Source organism: Phoxinus phoxinus (genome assembly GCF_949152265.1).
Source record: "Phoxinus phoxinus genome assembly, chromosome: 5".
Classification (NCBI taxonomy): domain Eukaryota; kingdom Metazoa; phylum Chordata; class Actinopteri; order Cypriniformes; family Leuciscidae; genus Phoxinus; species Phoxinus phoxinus.
Genome location: NC_136880.1, coordinates 20,070,727 through 20,089,608, shown reverse-complemented (window position 1 = coordinate 20,089,608; position 18,882 = coordinate 20,070,727). Strand labels below are relative to the sequence as shown.

Sequence of the window (18,882 nt, the reverse complement as noted above, 5' to 3'; positions counted from 1 at the left end):
TTAGGAGCAAGCGAGGCTAAACGACAATAACGGTAGAGAGCTTTACCATGATAAATAGAAATATGAATGAGAATGTGTAGGTTATATTCCCAGCATCAGGGCAGCATTACAAATGATTCCACTGAGCAAAATAACCACGGTCACAGATGTGCAGCCACATAAAACACGATTAAAATGAACAAAAACAGGCCCTGAATTTTTGAATTGTCATGTTGCTGTAAGATGTGCTTTTGAGGAGTGTATTAAACTTGCCTACCAAAGTTCTGCACACATTTTGGAGCTCTGTGTTTACTCCCTAAACGTTAAGAGGTTAAGTTATACTGCATATCTTACAGCGTTCACAAAAAGCAACACAAGTGCAATGGTAATAGCATGTTTTGGTGATATAGCAGGTACCTTGGAGTGCCATGCAAACACCATGATATGATAGTTGCATCTGAATTCAATCCCTGTACAATAGTAGATCAACAGTTTTGGAGGGGTTGCCAAGTCTCTGTGTTAAAATTCTGGCATCTTTTCTCCAATATAATCATCTCACACAGTGACATATTCACACTGTACTAGATTTGTATGTAAAATTAGAAACAAACTTGCTACACTGTAAAAATGGAAAGATATCCAAGGCACCATTTTGGTTCCTCAGCTTGCTGGCAGAACCCTCCGATGAACCGTCTTGTCAGGGTATATTTTAAATATCATATTGCATACTCAACACAAGGTTCATAGTAGTACATTAAGCGTGAATATTATTACTCTAAGGAACTAATATAATATGCTTCTTTTAGGGTAGATAAGGTACAAACTGTCCATTTAAGGGTACAGCCCCAGTGGCTGTTTTTGACTAATTTTTTTCCACTTTGAAAGAGCTTCAAATATATATTTTAAGTGATTTCACCCTTTTCTTTATAATGGGGTTACTGGATGAATCATCTTTAGAGCACTTTTAGAAACGCATCGGTTCCAATTTGTAAGTTCTTCAGTAAACTGGCCTTTCTGAAAAGTTGACTAGAGCTTTCTAAGGCAGGGTTTCCCAAATGGGGGTTCACAAGTTGATCTAAATCTAATAATTATCAAATATAACCTTAAAATAAATAAACAGGGCACGATAATTTGTGACATAGCTTTGTGCGGTTATCAAATCAAAGGCTGATATAAAGGCTGTGTTTCAAAAAGAAGCGTGGCACTGTGTTTACGCAAGCAGTTTGTGATTGGTGTGTTCACAGTCAATGCAGTGAACTCCATTTCTGCATGTGCTGGAAGTTTAATATGCATTATTTCAGACGTATTCCACCAAAATAAAAGGTCACGGATACATTTTTTTTTTTTTTTTAAATCTTGAGGCTATTGAAGTTTGAAAATGGAGAATTTTAAGGAGTAGTTCACATTAAAATGAAAATTAGCCCATGATTTACTCACCCTGAAGCCATATGACTTTCTTCTTTCAGACGAATACAATCGGAGTTATATTAAAAAATGTCAAAATTGTATAATGCCATTGGATTGCAAGATTGAAGCTCAAAAAAGTGCATCCATCGGTCATAAAACTAACTCCCATGGCTTCGGGGGGTTAACCCTCTGGAGTCTAAGGTGTTTTTGGGGTCCTTGAGATGTTTTGTCATGACCTGATATTTGTATTTTTTTCAGTTGCTTATAAACATATTAATGGCAAAGGTAATTACACTATATTTAGCACGAACATGGCTATCATAATATGTGAGCAACATGTATGTACATGTTTGCATTTTTGAGAGAATATTATTTATGCGTGGTTATTCAAAAAACTCAAACTTAAATGTTCTGATATAAGACCACAAACGACCAACTTCACATATTCCCACAATACTTTTGACTAATGGATCTTGTCGGCTAGAGTATTTACTTCAAAATGATCTGAAAATCATCCGGGCTAATCGTTCACATTAAACAATAGATTGATTTAAATTTTGTAAGACACTTTTTGTTTGGAAAGGCAATATGCAGGTGGGCGTGAATGATCCAACATAATTATTAGTATTATTATCATTCTATTTGAATGCAAAAAATAAACACCTACATACATTAAATATTTTATTTATTTACTTGCACTTCATGTGACCTTTAACCAACATCAAAAAATTGTGAACATGCAAGTGTGTCATTAAATTAATTAAATATTAACTTAAAATCTTAGGGGGTACTTAAAATAATAGTTTTTATGTCTAAGGTTTGGCTGGAAAAAAAAAATTGGGGAACCCCTGCTCTAGAGGTTTCACAATCCAGGGAACCACAAACGGTGCCTCAAGCATCTCTTCATTTTTACTATAATAAATTTAATTATGTTGGACTTCAAGCCAGGGTAATGATTTCAACATCCTTTGTGAATATTTCAAACATATGACAGTAAGCATGCACAAATCTGAACCAGCATGTTAGTTATCAGATGCTTGACCATTCAAAATGCAGGTTGCTTCTGCAAACCAACAACAACACATGAGCACAAAGCCGTATCCTATTTTTCTGTAAATCCCTACAGTATAAATAATCCTGTTTTTATTGTGGATGGAAGGACCATTTACAACAACAGAAGTTAGTCTTATCACACTTCCATTTGTGACCTGAGCTTATCATTTTAATATCTCACGAGCAAGGTGATAGGTTGTGGTCTCCACTGTTCCTCAGTGATTTGCTGAAAGCCAACACAGCACATGATGCCCTTGGCAACACAAAGTTGCTGCCTCCTCTATTTCAGCAGGGTAAACAAACCATACTAATAGCATACATACGTTTAAAATGAATCATACTTCCGATTCATCTTTCACTTATTATTAACCACAGTTTGTGCAGTTGTTGCTTAATAAACCATTCAGTAATTCCCAAGGGCAATATTTTTTCCACGTCTGGATACAAATATACATTTTAAACTTTAATTACCATGTATTTCAGCTGGGAATGAACACTCCTGCAGCATACCTTCAATTGAAGATTAATGTTACAAGTTGTCCATGCGGAGAAAAACTGACACCACACAAGGAAGAATACATGTAGGCTACAGTACATCAAGTACGCTTTCAACAGCAACTTACCATAATACGCAGACGGGACTTGCGATTTTCTTGCCATCGCAGCGTGGACGTACGTTGCTGGGTTTGCAGGCGCAGGTTGGTTTGAAGAATACACTGTCGCTCGCCAAAATCCAAGTTTAATAGATTCCCTCACGCGACTAAAACGTCAGTGATGTTTACAGCGGAGCGTCATCAAACGTGCGGAGCGCGCGCGCCGCTCAACATACTGTCACTGTAGTGAGCCAGTCCAGCATCAATGGCAGGGTAAAGGTGTACTAATAAAACCAATAAAGGTGAATTTATACAGTCTGCAGTCGCACAAGCTGTCTGCAGAGCAATATTTCCATGTTATAATTGGACTGAAATTTAATTTAGAAAGAAAAAAAACATTTAGTAGCCTATACTAACTTTGTGATGCAGCGCACGTTGACTACACTATATAGCCCAATTCTGCTGACAAAGACTGCGGTTACTTGCACATTGATGTGATACATTATAGGCAGAGCTTGAATTCAAGCTTATTCGGCCAGTGTATTGGATAAATTAAGCTGTCCGTGAAGATAATGTTTTGAATGTCTTATACGCGTGACTTTAGCGCGGTCCAGTGGCAACAAGCTACATTGCATCATCGAGGTACAGTTGGACAATGAAACTGGACACTGGCCAATATAGTGTTGGAGGTTTCAAGACTATATGCGCGGCCTGGTGGCCAATATTCACTCATCTTACATTCCATCAGTGTAAAAGAGTGGAGGTTCAATTAGCTGAGCAATAGCACACTACATAACCAGAGACCTAGAGTTCAAAAGAGGACAAATTGTTATGATAGCTATGGTATCCAGGGTAATGTCGGCTCGGCATACCACCTCGTAATACAAACCACATCCAACAGAAGTAACTGTCGACGCAAGAGAAAGCTGTCTGAAAGGGATATCCAGGTAGCCTACTAACCTGGACTGTCTCCAAAAACATAAAACCACAGCTGTCCAACTCACTGCAGAATTAAATGCGCACCTGTTTCCACAAAAACTGTTCGTCAGGAGCTCCAGAGTTAATATTCATGGTCGGGCTGCTATAGACAAACCTTTGGTCACTCATGCCAATACCAAATGTTGGGTTTCTTTGTTGCCAACAGTGCATATCTTGGGCTGTGGTCAATGTGAAACAAGTATTGTTCTCTGATGTGTCCACCCACCTTCACTGTCTTTTCCCATATCTGTGGGAGTTACGGTGTGGAGGAGCCTCATGGAGGCTTACAGCTAGACTGTTGCTGCCCAGAATCAAGCACATGGGTGGATCATTGATGGTTTGGGCTGCAATATCATGGCATTCCCTACTGTGCTTAATGGGACCGTTACTGCCAAGGACTATTCTGGAGGACCATGTGCACCTAATGGTTCAAACATTGCACCAATACACACAGCAATGAATGGAACTTTAATGGCAACTTGAATGGCAGAATCATTTGTTGAACACAAATGTGAAGTTTAACATCTCCCATGGCCTGCTCAGTCACAAGATCTAAATATTTTTTCAGCCACTTTGGGGTATTTAGGAGGAGCAGAAAACGCCTTCCTCCACCAGCATCACGTGGTGACATGGCCACTGTTCTGGAAGAGGAATGGCTCAAAATCCCTCTGGCCACTGTGTGAAGGACTTATCTGTCATTCCCAAAACTAATTGGTGCTGTATTGGACACAAAAGGAGGCCAACACCATACTAATGAATTATTGTGGTCTAAAACCAGGTGTTTTAGTTAAATTGTCCAAACCCTGCCTCCTTTCATTTACAAATATGCCAAATTCATATATATATTTTTTTTACATTTTACACTCCTAATTTACATAATCTCAATTGACGTAAAACACACAGCCCATGATTTACCTGAAATCTGCATTTAAATAACATTGTATTTCACGAAGAGAGCTTTAAATTTGAACAATATCACATGAGCAAGACAAGGCTGCATGTAAACGCAAGCCACACTAATACGTGTGTGACTTTTACAAGTGATTTTATCCAGTTACCCATTGCTAACATGACCAGTTAGTGCATATATTTATTCTTTGCCAATGAAAATGGCTGCACACAACGCACAGACTCGACCAGACCAGGGCTGTCCAAACTCGGTCCTGGAGGGCCACTGTCCTGCAGCTTGCCTCAACACACCTGCCTGGAAGTTTCCATAAGACCTTGATAAGCTGGTTTAAATGAGTCGAAGCTAAACTTTACAGGACAGTGACACTCCAGGATTAGGATTGGACACCCCTTGACTAAACTATTTGAGTATTTGCTCAAAGTAGTCATTCTACTCCTCTCTGGGTTTTTATTCTAACACTGTAAAAAGTGTTCAGTTCCCTTACTTAATAATTTTAAGGCAACGGGTTTCCTCAATTTTTTAAAAAAATTTAAAATTTTAATTTTAATTTAAAAAAAATTTAATTTCAAAGTTAAGTCAACTGATCACTTTTCACAGTGAGAAACCCGACTCCATGCGATGATGGAGCAAGAGCAGGGAAAAAACAATGCTCTGTCTTTCAAAACCTGTTGCAAAATGACAAATCCGGTTACAAAAAAAATTTGAAATGCTCTGGGAAAAAAAACCCCTGCTATGCTCTGCTTACATAAGTTAAAGTAAGTACTAAATATCACCATTCATGGAACGTCACTTCCGGCCAATTATCAAATTATTGTGTAGAATTTAATCTAGACTGTAAACATGAAAATATTCAATTTAGGGCTCCTCAAACTGACACCTGGGGAATCTCGTCACCTTTTCTAAAAGTGCTTCAAATATATTTTTGTGTACTCCAATATAACCTCCGAATTATCCCCTAGAGATTCTCCAGCAAGTCCAATATTATTATACATTTTTATTTAATAACTTATCTGCATTAGTATTTTTAAAAAACACACATCCTGAGAGAAATAAGACAAAACAAGTATAAAGCTGTTAAATCAGATTTTTATTTTATAATATCCTCCCTCATGTGCTGGACTGGTGCTGTGCTTTGAATATCTTTTCTATCTGATGAGCTGTGGAATGAGGTGCTGCGATGGCAAACAATAAATTGAAAATCTATTTCCTTCTCCCTGAAGGCCTCATGTTTCTGCTCTCTATCCAAAATCTCAAATGCAACCGAATCAAATCTCCGCTCTCATTTGTGTGAAAGGTCATAAAGAGCCAAACCTGAGACATGTCAATCACTTTAAGCAGCTGGTAAAAGCTAGTCTGTGCCTTAGGGATGGCATTTTGAATTGGGTTGTCTGTTCCCCGACTCACATTACTGCAGGATTGCAAATTGAAAGCTGCATAAAAATGCTACTATATGTCTTCTCTATGTAATAGCTCAGGATGTAAAATGTTGTTTAAAGGTAAATGCTGTATGTTTGTCTTGGCATTAGAGCTATTTATAGGGTCGAAACAATTCAGAGCCAATTAATTTTTATTTATTACAAACACATGGTTAAAAGGTTTGCAGACAGACTTACACCATCACACATTAATGCAATGCTTGTTTGTCAAAAGTTCCTGGAAGAAAAACAGTTGTTTTCTCTTTGAGAGGCAGTTACAATATCACAAACAATGCTTAACAACACTAGATGGTGCCATATGCATGATGCAAATCTAGGATCCGATCCATTAAAAAGGAGAGCTGGTCATTTTGCAAGCCTCAAAGCGGTCTATCAAAGCTCAAACAAAACAGTTCCAGCAGCATAATTAAATTCTTATTAAACTTGTATTTTTGACAGCTTAAGAAAGAAGAAGAAAAAAGAACAATTTCTGGCACAAACAGGGGTAAACAATAAATAAAATGTAAATATTTCACACTTCAGTCATGTGTACCACTATAGCACATGTAGGCCTACATCTGACATTGTTGTTACTGGTATTATCCTATATATCTTGCTTTTGAAATGAGGCCAACATTAGATCATAACCATGTCTAACATTGTAAAAAAAAAAAAAGTGTGAAAAAAATAATTTTCAGTAAAAAAAAAATAATCTTCTTCCCCCAATATCAAAACAGTATCTAATGTGATTTTATGATATGATGAAATAACTCTTTGGCAGAGGTAGTTACAAATAATGAAAAATCACGAGTTTTAATATACAGAGCATCAAAATTTAAGGAAATTAATTTCATTACATTTAGTCCCTCTTCTTTTCCCGTCCTTTGAAAGCATCCATGAAATTGAAGGCGCCCAAGTACATACCCAGGACAACTGATTGCTTGAATGGGATTACACTGTAAAGAAAAAAAATAACAATATAAAATACATTACATAAATATAAGCTTTATATTAATTTGCACATTTGTGGGTGTCTGAACACACGAGTTACTAAAGTCTGAAATCAAATCATCTTTGGTTTATTTAAAACTACAAATAGCTCACATTACAACATATGTTAAAATGTTTTTTTCGTTGTTGTTGTATCCAGACATCCTATCCACAAAGAGAGAAATTATCATTTCAAATTGGAGCAAGGTGTCCAAAAAAGGCCAATGTTCAGAACTGAAAATAATGACCGGGCCTGGAAATGAGATCATTCACACCTAATTACCACCTAATGCACTGAGATTCAACACTCATCGTCATGCTGGAATAATACATTAACAAATGTAATTTGTGATTCGATGATTTAAGTGATAGGATTAGAATCAGGGCGGTTATGCATGTTTCTGCAAAAAAAGGAAAGAGGGCATTAAAATAATAAAGAATGCCTCTTCCCATAATCCCATTCAAATACTGCAGCCTTGATAATTATGACTCCACTGTCCAAAACACATTAAAGACCAAACACAGATTGCAATTAATTGGCCAATTTTATGCACTGAAGTCTGTCTCACAGCCCACACAAACAGGTGTTGCTTTATCTTCCGAGTTAGCATCAGTAATTGTCACAGCTGCATAAGAAAGAGCTTCTTAAGGGTCCTCGGTTTGAGAGCCACGGCCGGGTTAAAGGTGTTATGAAACACAGGCGCTAGTGCAGCTGGAAGATATTTCACCTACAACTGATACAACTTGCGAGACTGGTTGCAGCTGTGAAACTGAAACTGAGTTTCTCCATAAAAACAATGTTCTTAATCATTCATGTGAAATAAGCAGACTAATATAGTCTCGCAAAAAGATGTCATTTTCACCTAAGCGAAGGTGAAGTCAGCATAGGAACAATGAATCACAGTGTTCCTGTCATTCATTCAATGTCTGAATGTCCTCGGGGAGATGAGTAAATCCACACACACATACACACACAACCCTGTCCTATGAGGTCAGCGCTTGAGAAACAGTTTTGTTCCGTGCCGTTGCTTAAGGCTAAACTCGCAGACCTTTAGTTCACTCCAGATACTTCTCTCAAATCCACCGGCTCTCTCTTTACTGCAGCAGATTTCCTTTGACATCAACAGTCTATAGTGAAATTATTCATGTCACATCCCCGACTCACTCCACAGACAACGGCAAATTTATGGGTTTAACTTTCTGCAGAGCTTTTCTGTTTCGATCCACCGCAGAGAGATCAAGCCTCAGACAGTGGAAGGACCAATTAAATGTGTATTTCCATTTACACAAGGGCCATTAGTTTTGTATACGTGCATTCAGATGTTCTGCTGCTGCCATGTAAATGTGACTGTTACGTTCAAGGCTAGAAAATGTTTTCTTTGCCTGCTACATATAACCCAAGAAAAACCAAAGCCAACAGTTGTACACTATGTACACATATGCACACTAGAAAGTCAGGAGGCAAGACTTTTTTAACGTTTTTGTAAGAAGTCTCTTATGCTGCTCACCAAGGTTGCATTTATTTGATATAAAATACAGTAAAACAGTAATATTGTGAAATGGTATAATTTCAAATAAACGCTTTCTATTTAAATACATTTTAAAATGTAATTTATTTCTGTGACAGCCAAGCTGAATTTTCAGCATCATTACTCCAGTCTTAAGCGTCACATGATCCTTCAGAAATCAGTCTAATATGATGATCTGCTGCTCTTACTTTTTTGTTATTATCAACAATGAACGCAGTTGTGCGGTTTAATAATCCAGTGGAAACCAGGATACATTTAAACCACATTTATTTGTAATCGAAATCTTTAACATTATAAATGCGTTTACGGTCTCTTTTGATCAATTGAATGCGTTTTTGGACCACAGTAGGTTTGGACAAACTGTCATTGGGTGCTTCTCAAACAGAAGGCTGCATCCTAGTAAGGTTGTAAGCTCTGTCAAAGGACGCCTCAGGCCCTGTCCCAAATGGCACCCTAAACACTCCTGGTCTTCCTACGAGTTCACACTTAGTGACGTAGCGCCGCTTTGACTGTCGGAAAGAGGCTGCTGCGGAGCTCACTTCAGTGGTCAAAAGCACCCTTCTGCCACCTAATGAACAATGAGACACCCTACGGTCTCATGGACTTGACGGACACACGTACGTGGCAGCCATTGTAAGTCCACAAGACTGTAGGTGCATCTGAGGCATGCCATTTGGGACAGGGCCTCAATTTATTTTACGCCCTTCAGTCGGCCTGTTTTGAAGGATGCATCAAATAGATCCTTTGCATCCTTCAAATCACCCACAATCCAATTCACAAAAAAAAGAAATAGAGAAATTTGACAAGCTGATACATTTTCATCCATGTAATGCAAGACAAAAGAAATAGTTTTTAGAATAAGCATTTTTTTCTTTTGTTTTGTTGTAAACTGAGACCACAGACAGTTGTAATTACTAGTGCTGCATTGATAGAAATGCAGTTGATATAAAGGTTTTTAATATAAATTATTTTTCAAATTATAATTTTAATAGAATTTGACCATAAGGGCAGATACATTTATGACATTGCCATGCGCACTTACGAGACCGACTCATTCTAGCGTTTAATGCGGAGGAAGACTCCAAAAGGACTAGACTAGGAAGGGCACAGCCTGACTAGGATACAGCCTTTCAATTGAGAAGCACCCGTTATTTTCATATAAGAACAATTATATAATGCTTGCAGTTATTAACTTATATTTGAAACTGGAAAAAACAGAGGGGTATGCTGTAAAGATATGATGTACTACAAAAACATTTAAAATATGAAACATTTTTACAGATAGAAAACCTGTAACAGAGAAACACTCTAAACATGAGGACATGTTTTTACCTGGAGAAGTTTGAGATAAGCATATGAAACTAACTTACCCTTTTAAAGCCCTTAACAAGTATAAGGTCTTTGGAAGTAAAAGGTAAACTTGGTCTGTCAGAATGGCACTGACAATCCTCTTAGCGACATAGTCTGGCTCCAATATGGGCAGCAGTCGGGGCCACCTGCACACAAGGCACATGCTTTCATTTACATAGCTATTTTTATAACGGATGAACCCAAAATTACTGTATGATTGGGTACTTAAGAGGATATTTACGTGCATTTTAAGAGGAAAATCAACAGCCTTAATGTCTCTCACTCTCACACATACTTGTTACGTGTCGCAACAAATACAAAACGGGCAGCATGCAATGCTAGTTTCCAACCAGCACCAGATGACAGAAAGTGGAACTATTCAGATAACATTTGAAGGGTCAATCAATACAAAAATTAGCCCCAGCCCTTAGGCAAAGGACCATGCTGAGGGATATAAACTGCAGAGCATTTTTTATCATTGCTGTTAAACAACAAAACAGCGTCTTCTCAACACACCAACAACGAACCAAACTCATCCAGTCTCAGTTACAACTACAGTGTTTGAGGGTCAAAGTAGACATCGTTCACGGGCAACCAATGAAGACCATAGACTGGCATTATGCAAATTTGTTACAAACCTATGCAGGTTTGAGCAGGAAGAAAGACTGGAATTACTGACGACTCATTTCGGCAGTTTAGAATCGATTATTTTTTAGGAGACAATAACTTTATTTTTTGTGCATTTTGATCTTTGAGACTTTGCAGACCTTTTACATTTACAAACAGCTGTAATGCACACTGCCAGTTTCCATAATAGGGGAACTTGAATGTGGGTTTCGAACAAAAAGCTGAGAAAACCTAGCCTGGGAAAACCCAGACCACTTCCGGCAAATTTAGATTTGCTCTGCAAGTGGGTCTGGCAAAGAGCCCATTGAAACCCATTTCCAATCCGTCGAAATCGCGGCACCAATCAGAAACGTTGGGGCGGGCTTTACACGATGACGACAGAGCAGAGACGGTGACGCAGATTTTGTACATTACAAAGACGGATGCCGCCGTGGAACATCACAACATCACTCGTTCGAATCAGCTATCGCGTCTGTTTCAAGTGATTTAAAATAGTCATTTTCGTTAACACAAACAGAGAATTGCTGAGAGTCTCGAGATGTTCCTCCGTCGCTCTGCATACGTCATGTCATTCATCGCTCTGATTGGTTTTAGATCTATCCGACGTCCGTTGGTGACGCCCCTGTGGAAATGAATTGTCTATGAAGCTTTGCCAGACCCTTACTCAGTTACAACTGAGAGTGGTCTGGGTTTTCCCAGGCTAGAGAAAACCATGTTTTAGTCTTGTTTAGTCACCTAGTCTTTAGACAATAATCAAAACATTAACGATACCCTCATGTCACGATTCGATACATATCACAGTACTGAACTCACTATAGGATATTATTGCGATACTCCAAGACATATGGTAAAATGTAAAAAAAAAAAAAAAAAAAAAAAAACCTAAAACCTCTCAAAACAGATAACAGACTAATCCGGGTTACTGAAGTCAGCAGCACTATACATTGCTTGTTGCACTGTTGGATTATAAGTTACAAACAGGTACGATTTTAAAACAGTTTAATCGGAAATCAATATCTCTTATCTCGAAATGCTGTGTAAAAGGCGTCCTCATCACCCTGTCGGGGGTTTATTTTGAGGGAACAAACGGCTGGATGTACATTAACCCTTACCTATATATATTACTTTAATGTAGTACTGACACCAAAACTCTGTTAACTTGAATTTTTCCTCACAGTATTCATTTTGGGTGAACTACAAACAATATTACAGAGCCCCTAAAGGGACGGTGGTGGAAAAAATTAGGATGGGAGAATTATTTTTTTTGCGTTCCCTTGCAAAACTTTTTGCGTTCCCCCGAGAAACTTTGCGTTCACATGCAAAACCTGTTGTGAGCACAGACACTTCCTATTTAACGTCCCGCTGGCAGTGCTTCAGAGCTCCGTACGTTAATGGAGCGTTTCATAGTGTTTGAACTTATCAGACTCAAATATAAAGAAATGCGGTCAGTGCTTAACTCAAGGTGGAGTTAGCCTATAAATTCACAGATTCGAACTTCTCGGATCAATAACTTTAGCCTATACTTATTTACAATTACAGTAACATAGTGCTACAACCATATTTCCATCAAAACGAGCTTTATAATATAGGCTAAATGGATCTGAGCGGCTGAGAGTCTATGAGAAAGTCCAAATGGAACGTCTGCAAAGTGCAATATAACCCAAAACCGTGACTACAAAAACAGTCATTAACTTAAATGTTCACGAATTTCCTGAGTTAAGCACTGACCGCATTTCTTTATATTTGAGTTCAAGTTCAAACACTATGAAACGCTCCATTAACGTATGGAGCTCTGAAGCACTGCCAGCGGGACATTAAACAGGTGTCTGTCTGAGCTCACAACAGGTTTTGCGTGGGAACGCAAATAACTTTGCGAGGGAACGCAAAATATTTCCCCCCCAAAAAAATTCTCCCATCCTACATTTATTCCACCACCACGTCCCTTTAGGGGCTCCGTACAATACAGATTGTCACTATCTACAATAAATATTGTTGCATTTTTGTATTGTGACACAATATATTGTTACACCCATACAAAACATGGAGTAGATCAAGTCCATCAACACCATGAAAGCTTGTTGTTAACATTTTTCTCTGTACCATTAGACAGTCTAGATGTATTTGCCATTGAACGTTTGGTAAATCACATAAGCTTACTTGTGTGTAAACAAATTCTATCAGTTTTTTTCTGGTTTACGCAGACCTTTTTCTTCACTTGTTTTTTTTAGCCGGAGATGCTCTACTATTTCAGAAGACCAATAACAGTGAAAACATGGATTTCAGGAAAAAAACCTGGCTGGGAAAGAGTTAAAAAAAAGCTGCAATAAACCATTTAGAGACACAAACATTATTTCCCTGGGAAAGTCTGATCATAGTAATTTAAGTTGCGTTTGTGTCATCTGTGCTTTGTTTTTCAAGCTCCATGAAGCACAGTCAAAGTCTGTGTCTCTACTTTGATTGTATACATTTACAAAGCAGTGTGCAAAATCCTGCCTACAGAGATCCTGATTATGGCTAATTGGAAAACGACAAAGAACTGAGATTGAATAGCCCTGAAATGATGTCCTTTCGACAATTTGAGAGTGAAGCAATATTGAGAGATTGATCATTATCTCAAAAGTAGATGTTTTTCTTTAAATTATGTCTTCAGTTCCCTGTTCAAATGCTGCAGCTTTAAATTAAAAATGTGTTTGGAGATGAAGTGCACTGTAAAATAAATATTTTCATGATTTGATATCACAACTTTTTATCTTTTGTAAAATCAACCTATATAAATTGTAATGTGGTTCAGATAACAATTCTTTTAGTTTCTATTTATTGAAGTAAATAGAGCCAACCAATCTCTGAATTTTTTTTATTTCAATTAACTCAATTTTAAGGCAACCAGATAACGTACTTTAAGTTAAACCAACAATATTTTTTTACAGTGTGTGCTAGCTTACTTTGTATTGCAGCCATCAAACAGGCCTGTGTTGATGAGGTATGGGCAGACGATTGTGGTTTTGACTCCGTCCTTCCCCGCAGATATCAGCTCATATGCCACAGACTCGGCAAAACCCACAGCAGCAAACTTGCTTGCGCAATAATCTGTGTGGAAAAGATGGGCAATTTAGGAGACATTTGTACAAACGTGGTAGTTACACTGCAAGATAAAACAGTTTTAGGCATTTCAGAAACCAGCTCATTAAAATCGCCATGTAGTAATAAGTCCCGGGCATATGCAAACTAACAAAACAGACGTCACAGGAATTCACATCATCATCGCAGATATCTGTTTCCTGTTAAAGTCTAAACTTTTATTTAACACACACCTGTGGGAATAAAACCACACTGAGACTTATGATCTACAATTTGTGTATTAAAAATTTTAGTTTATTCATATCTGCTGACAAACTAAAAAAAAAAAAAAAAAAAAAAAAATCTTGCCAAACATGTTATTTGAAAGACTTAAATCCCTGAAGGACTTTGTTAGTGTTCCAAAAGCACCTGTGGTGAGAAAGCAGTTGTGTAAGAGATAAGAGGACATGGGTGAATGCTTTACCTGCCAGTCCATTGACGCCTATCAAGCCTGCAGAACTAGCAACACAGACCAGATGTCCATGGTTCTTGTCTGTCATGGCGGGCAGAAATGCTTTATACGTCTAAAACAGAGACATAACCACAAATGGACACTTATACAGAAAAGTGGCAAAACAAAGTGCCATACAAAATTTGATAGAAGGAAAAGAAAATATATCAATCCTACCCAAAAGTGGGACATTGCATTAACTCGGAGTGTCTTCTCAACAATTGCATCAGGAGTGTCCATGAACTTATTACCACTGACTATTCCAGCATTGTTTATTAGTATGGTGACATCGCCGATTTCACTTTTTACCTAGAAGTCAACAAATAATCAATACGAGTAAAAGATTCTGGACAGTTAGCTTAAGATCTCAAATTAACCATTTATTAAAGTTAAATGCACTTATATCAATGTCATTATATTATGGTGTACCATTTGGTTAGCCATACATAAATGTAGAAATAAAATAAATAACTTGGGAGGCCAAATGGACATATACCTTTTGGAATGACTGTCCCTCAAAAAACTATGAATTTACAAAAAATATATATTTTCAAAATATTTTGACAAACTATTGTATTTTGCCTTCTAAGTGCTATTAATAATGATAGGTAGGACCATTCATTTTCTTTTGAGTTGTTTTTACTTATTGACTTTTCATTTACATAAAAAGGATTTCAGTTTGCCGCACAAAATTATCATCACACCCTAGGGTGACGCTGCCTTACCAAGGTCATGACTGACCAATCAAAATCAAGGATTGGTTGCCAGACAACAGAGCTGCAGGGATGACATCACTTTGTAGGCCAAAACGCGGAAGTGAGTTAGCATTTTAGCACTCCCGTCCCGAAGCCAATGGGTTATTTGAATGGCGTTTCGGTTAAATGCCTGAAATAAGTAGCCTGGGAAAACCCAGACCACTTCCGGCAAATTTAGATTTGCTCTGCAAGTGGGTCTGGCAAAGAGCCCATTGAAACCCATTTCCAATCCGTCGAAATCGCGGCACCAATCAGAAACGTTGGGGCGGGCTTTACACGATGACGACAGAACAGAGACGGTGACGCAGATTTTGTACATTACAAAGATGGATGCCACCGTGGAACATCACAACATCACTCGTTCGAATCAGCTATCGCGTCTGTTTCAAGCGATTTCGTTACAGAGAATTGCTGAGAGTCTCGAGATGTTCCTCCGTCGCTCTGCATACGTCATGTCATTCATCGCTCTGATTGGTTTTAGATCTATCCGACGTCCGTTGGTGACGCCCCTGTGGAAATGAATTGTCTATGGAGCTTTGCCAGACCCTAACTCAGTTACAACTGAGAGTGGTCTGGGTTTTCCCAGGCTATGAAATAAGGTCTGTGTGTGGTGAACAAACTCAAGACACTGTTTTATTCTACGACATAAAATACATCAATATTACCCCACTCGTGATTTTTTTAATGTGGTTACGCATCTTGAAAAAGGAGGGTGCTAACAAGTGGCTAAATGGGACTACAGAGGCTGTCGAGGAGATTAAACATCATCACGGCGAAAAGGTAAGCTCCGACCGCTTTTATAGCCTCTTTATGCTTATAATTGTGCTCTTATAAACTATTCCAACTCAAAATTTCTAGGAAATTGTTTTTAGATAAAAGCTGAAAGAGTTGTCGGAAGCTTAGTGATGGTGACGTTAAATTTGTGGGACGGTGGTGTAGTTCATTTATAGCCTACCTTTAGCTTTTTTAATTCTCTTGATGGACAAAACGTGCAAGTGTCATAAACTTTTGCTGATCCCAGAGCTTGTTTATAGTGATAATCCAAAGGTCTATTGCAAAATCCTATTGGGGTTTTCTCAAGGGAACTAGCGTGATGCTAAAAGCCGTTTGGCCTACAAAGTGACGCCAGTACCTGCGCCCCTCTATGATAATATGGTAAGCGGTCATGACACAATAATACATGACAACAGAATGCCATGACCGAACAATCAGAATCAAGTACTGGTTGCCAGGGACAACGGTCAGTTTAGCACTCATTAAATAAAGGCAAAAATAAAGGAATGCAGAATGTCACAAGACTGACCAATCAGAATCAAGTGTTAACAAGTGCAGTTATAAGGACATTTAAAAGTGATGCAGAGGTGTGTTGCAAAACCTTGGATAATCCATAATAATGTTCGAAAAAATCGTTGTCTACAGGATTTAACTCCAACTATAGCTACTCAGACCACTTATGGTTTTGAATTGAATACTCTTCATTCCAGGAAAACAGCTCACAAGAGCAGGGTTGAACTTGGATTACCTGATCTGCCACTCGGTAGACAACATCTCTATCACCGCAGTCACACTGATAGTAATGCACCCTTGACGCTCCTTTTTCTTTAACCTGCTTTGCGGTTTCTTTCAAACCATCCACATTAATGTCCCACAGCACCAATGAGACGTCGAGTGGGGCAAACTCAAGGGCCATCAGTCTGCCAATGCCACAGCCTGCCCCAGTGATGAGCACAATCTCTCCAGACACATCTTTCTTCTTCTGAGGGACGACGAGTTTTATGAGGAATTCCAGGTGGTAGTAGATGGTTAACACTATCAACTGAAGAGTCTCCAAGAGGAAGTTCATTTTGAAAGGTGCAGAAGACCTTATGAACAACATGACAAAGAAAAAAAAAAGAAAAAAGTGAATCACTGTGTGACTAAGACAGGCTTATACAAACACAGGAGAAAACCAGTGTCGTGAGAAACACATTGAATGAAAAGTAAACTAGAACTTTATGTTCCTGTCTGTCATTAAGAACTTAAGTTTGTACATAGCAAATATAAGCCTGAAGAAGGTCTGTTAGAGAATGAAACACGGTTTACCTTTTACTGTGCAAGATACAAAGTCCCCGATGGTGAGTTGTTCTCGTGCAGGTCGCAGTTGGTAAATAAATATTTGTTCTTCAAATGAACATGAACATGAACCAAAGACGACGAGAGCTCGCGCAGACGTTAAAATGACGTTACCCACTCCTTTTCGAGAGACTACACTACTTAACCAGTATGGCAGGTTAACAGGAGTTTACCTGTTTGTTTGAATGAAGTCAGTCTACGGTGACGGGACGGGCTAAGTGAGAAACACTGCGGTCACGTGACTCAGCTGACTGCACTGATTTGTGGGAGTTTTGTAAACTTGTGTTTCTTGTTGATTGCTAAGAGCTGTTGGACTCCCCACATTCCACCGCTCCAGACCAGACACGTCATTTCGCCCGCCATCTTGCAACGGTCAGCGAGTCTCACTCACAGTTAGATCAATGCTGTGAAAGCACCGAGATTTAAATTCCCGAAGATATGGGATAACCTTTCACAGGTGAGAATGTGTTGGTTTGTGTTTTTATATGTATTAACTCAAAATGTAATGTTTTTACTATGGTATTTACAATTTAATGGTAACATTTTAATGTCTTGTCAACGGACGCCTTCGAATGGAAGAATAAAAATATATATATTTCCGCCACAGAATAAAAAAAAAAAAAGGGTAATTGTGACTTTTTATCTCACAATTATGACATTTTATCTCGCAATTCTTTTTTCACCAGAATTGCGAGATATAATATTGCGTGTTATAAAGTCAGAATTGCTAGAAACTCGCAACTGCGAGAAATAAAGTCAGAATAAAGTCTGCGCAATGGGCATTTTCCATGGGTCTAACCTAGCCTGTTGGAGTTGTAATTTTACCTAAATTTAAATGGTAACATTTTTTTAACCACACTTTTCTTTACAGGGATAATAATAAGTCCGGGGTGGCCTTTATCTCAGCGCATGTAGCTAGGCTACAGGTAATATTTATGGCTTTAATAACTCTAATAAAATCCCTTATTCTTTTCCAAACCTTGTAAAAAAAAACGTGTTGCTTTAAGTGTGAATTATCATTCAGCAGCTTTTATTATGTGAGGGCATTTTCCTGGTTTGAGACCGATTTCCCCAAGACTCAGTAGTGGGCATTTTCCATGGGTCTAACCTAGCCTGTTGGAGTTGTAATTTTACCTAAATTTAAATGGTAACATTTTTTTAACCACACTTTTCTTTACAGGGATAATAATAAGTCCGGGGTGGCCTTTATCTCAGCGCATGTAGCTAGGCTACAGGTAATATTTATGGCTTTAATAACTCTAATAAAATCCCTTATTCTTTTCCAAACCTTGTCAAAAAAAAAACGTGTTGCTTTAAGTGTGAATTATCATTCAGCAGCTTTTATTATGTGAGGGCATTTTCCTGGTTTGCATATAGACCGATTTCCCCAAGACTCAGTAGGCATATTAACAGCCTTAAAAGTCATAAATTATTATTTTAACAGCATTGCTTTTCTGGATGCGTAGACAGGTCCATGGAAGCAGTTTCTCCTCATTTACATGGTTTAAATCAGATATGTCAAAAACAATCTACAATTGACCTTTGGCTTATATCTGACTGGCTGGTTTCATTTATTAGTTCTTAATTTCGATGTTGAAATATCTGAGGTTTATAAC

The 18,882-nt window shown here is 38.1% G+C and overlaps 2 protein-coding genes and 1 long non-coding RNA gene across 4 annotated transcripts in view; 1 reads left to right on the top strand and 2 right to left on the bottom strand.

Annotated features, from left to right (window-relative positions):
- The window catches only part of slc44a5a (solute carrier family 44 member 5a), an 89,264-nt gene extending 85,984 nt beyond the window's left edge, over positions 1 to 3,280 (bottom strand). The window contains exon 1 of the mRNA XM_079614148.1: positions 3,063 to 3,280. Coding sequence (XP_079470274.1) covers positions 3,063 to 3,099 — 37 coding nt within the window. The 5' untranslated portion in view covers positions 3,100 to 3,280. The remainder of the gene's footprint in view (positions 1 to 3,062) is intronic.
- A 2,634-nt stretch (positions 3,281 to 5,914) lies between these two features.
- On the bottom strand, positions 5,915 to 17,632 carry sdr16c5a (short chain dehydrogenase/reductase family 16C, member 5a). The gene is made up of 7 exons (XM_079614241.1): positions 17,237 to 17,632; positions 16,677 to 17,016; positions 14,577 to 14,708; positions 14,373 to 14,472; positions 13,774 to 13,918; positions 10,225 to 10,350; positions 5,915 to 7,291 (listed from the first exon to the last, which is right to left on the bottom strand). The coding sequence occupies exons 2-7, from the start codon at positions 16,995 to 16,997 to the stop codon at positions 7,195 to 7,197; spliced, it is 921 nt and encodes a 306-aa protein (XP_079470367.1). The 5' UTR covers positions 16,998 to 17,016; positions 17,237 to 17,632; the 3' UTR covers positions 5,915 to 7,194.
- LOC306999514 overlaps positions 17,585 to 18,882 on the top strand; it is a 36,075-nt gene continuing 34,777 nt past the window's right edge. The window contains exon 1 of one of the 2 annotated variants that reach the window (XR_013797871.1): positions 17,585 to 17,723. This is a non-coding gene — a long non-coding RNA (uncharacterized lncRNA). The remainder of the gene's footprint in view (positions 17,724 to 18,882) is intronic. The other variant, XR_013797872.1, reaches the window with a different exon arrangement.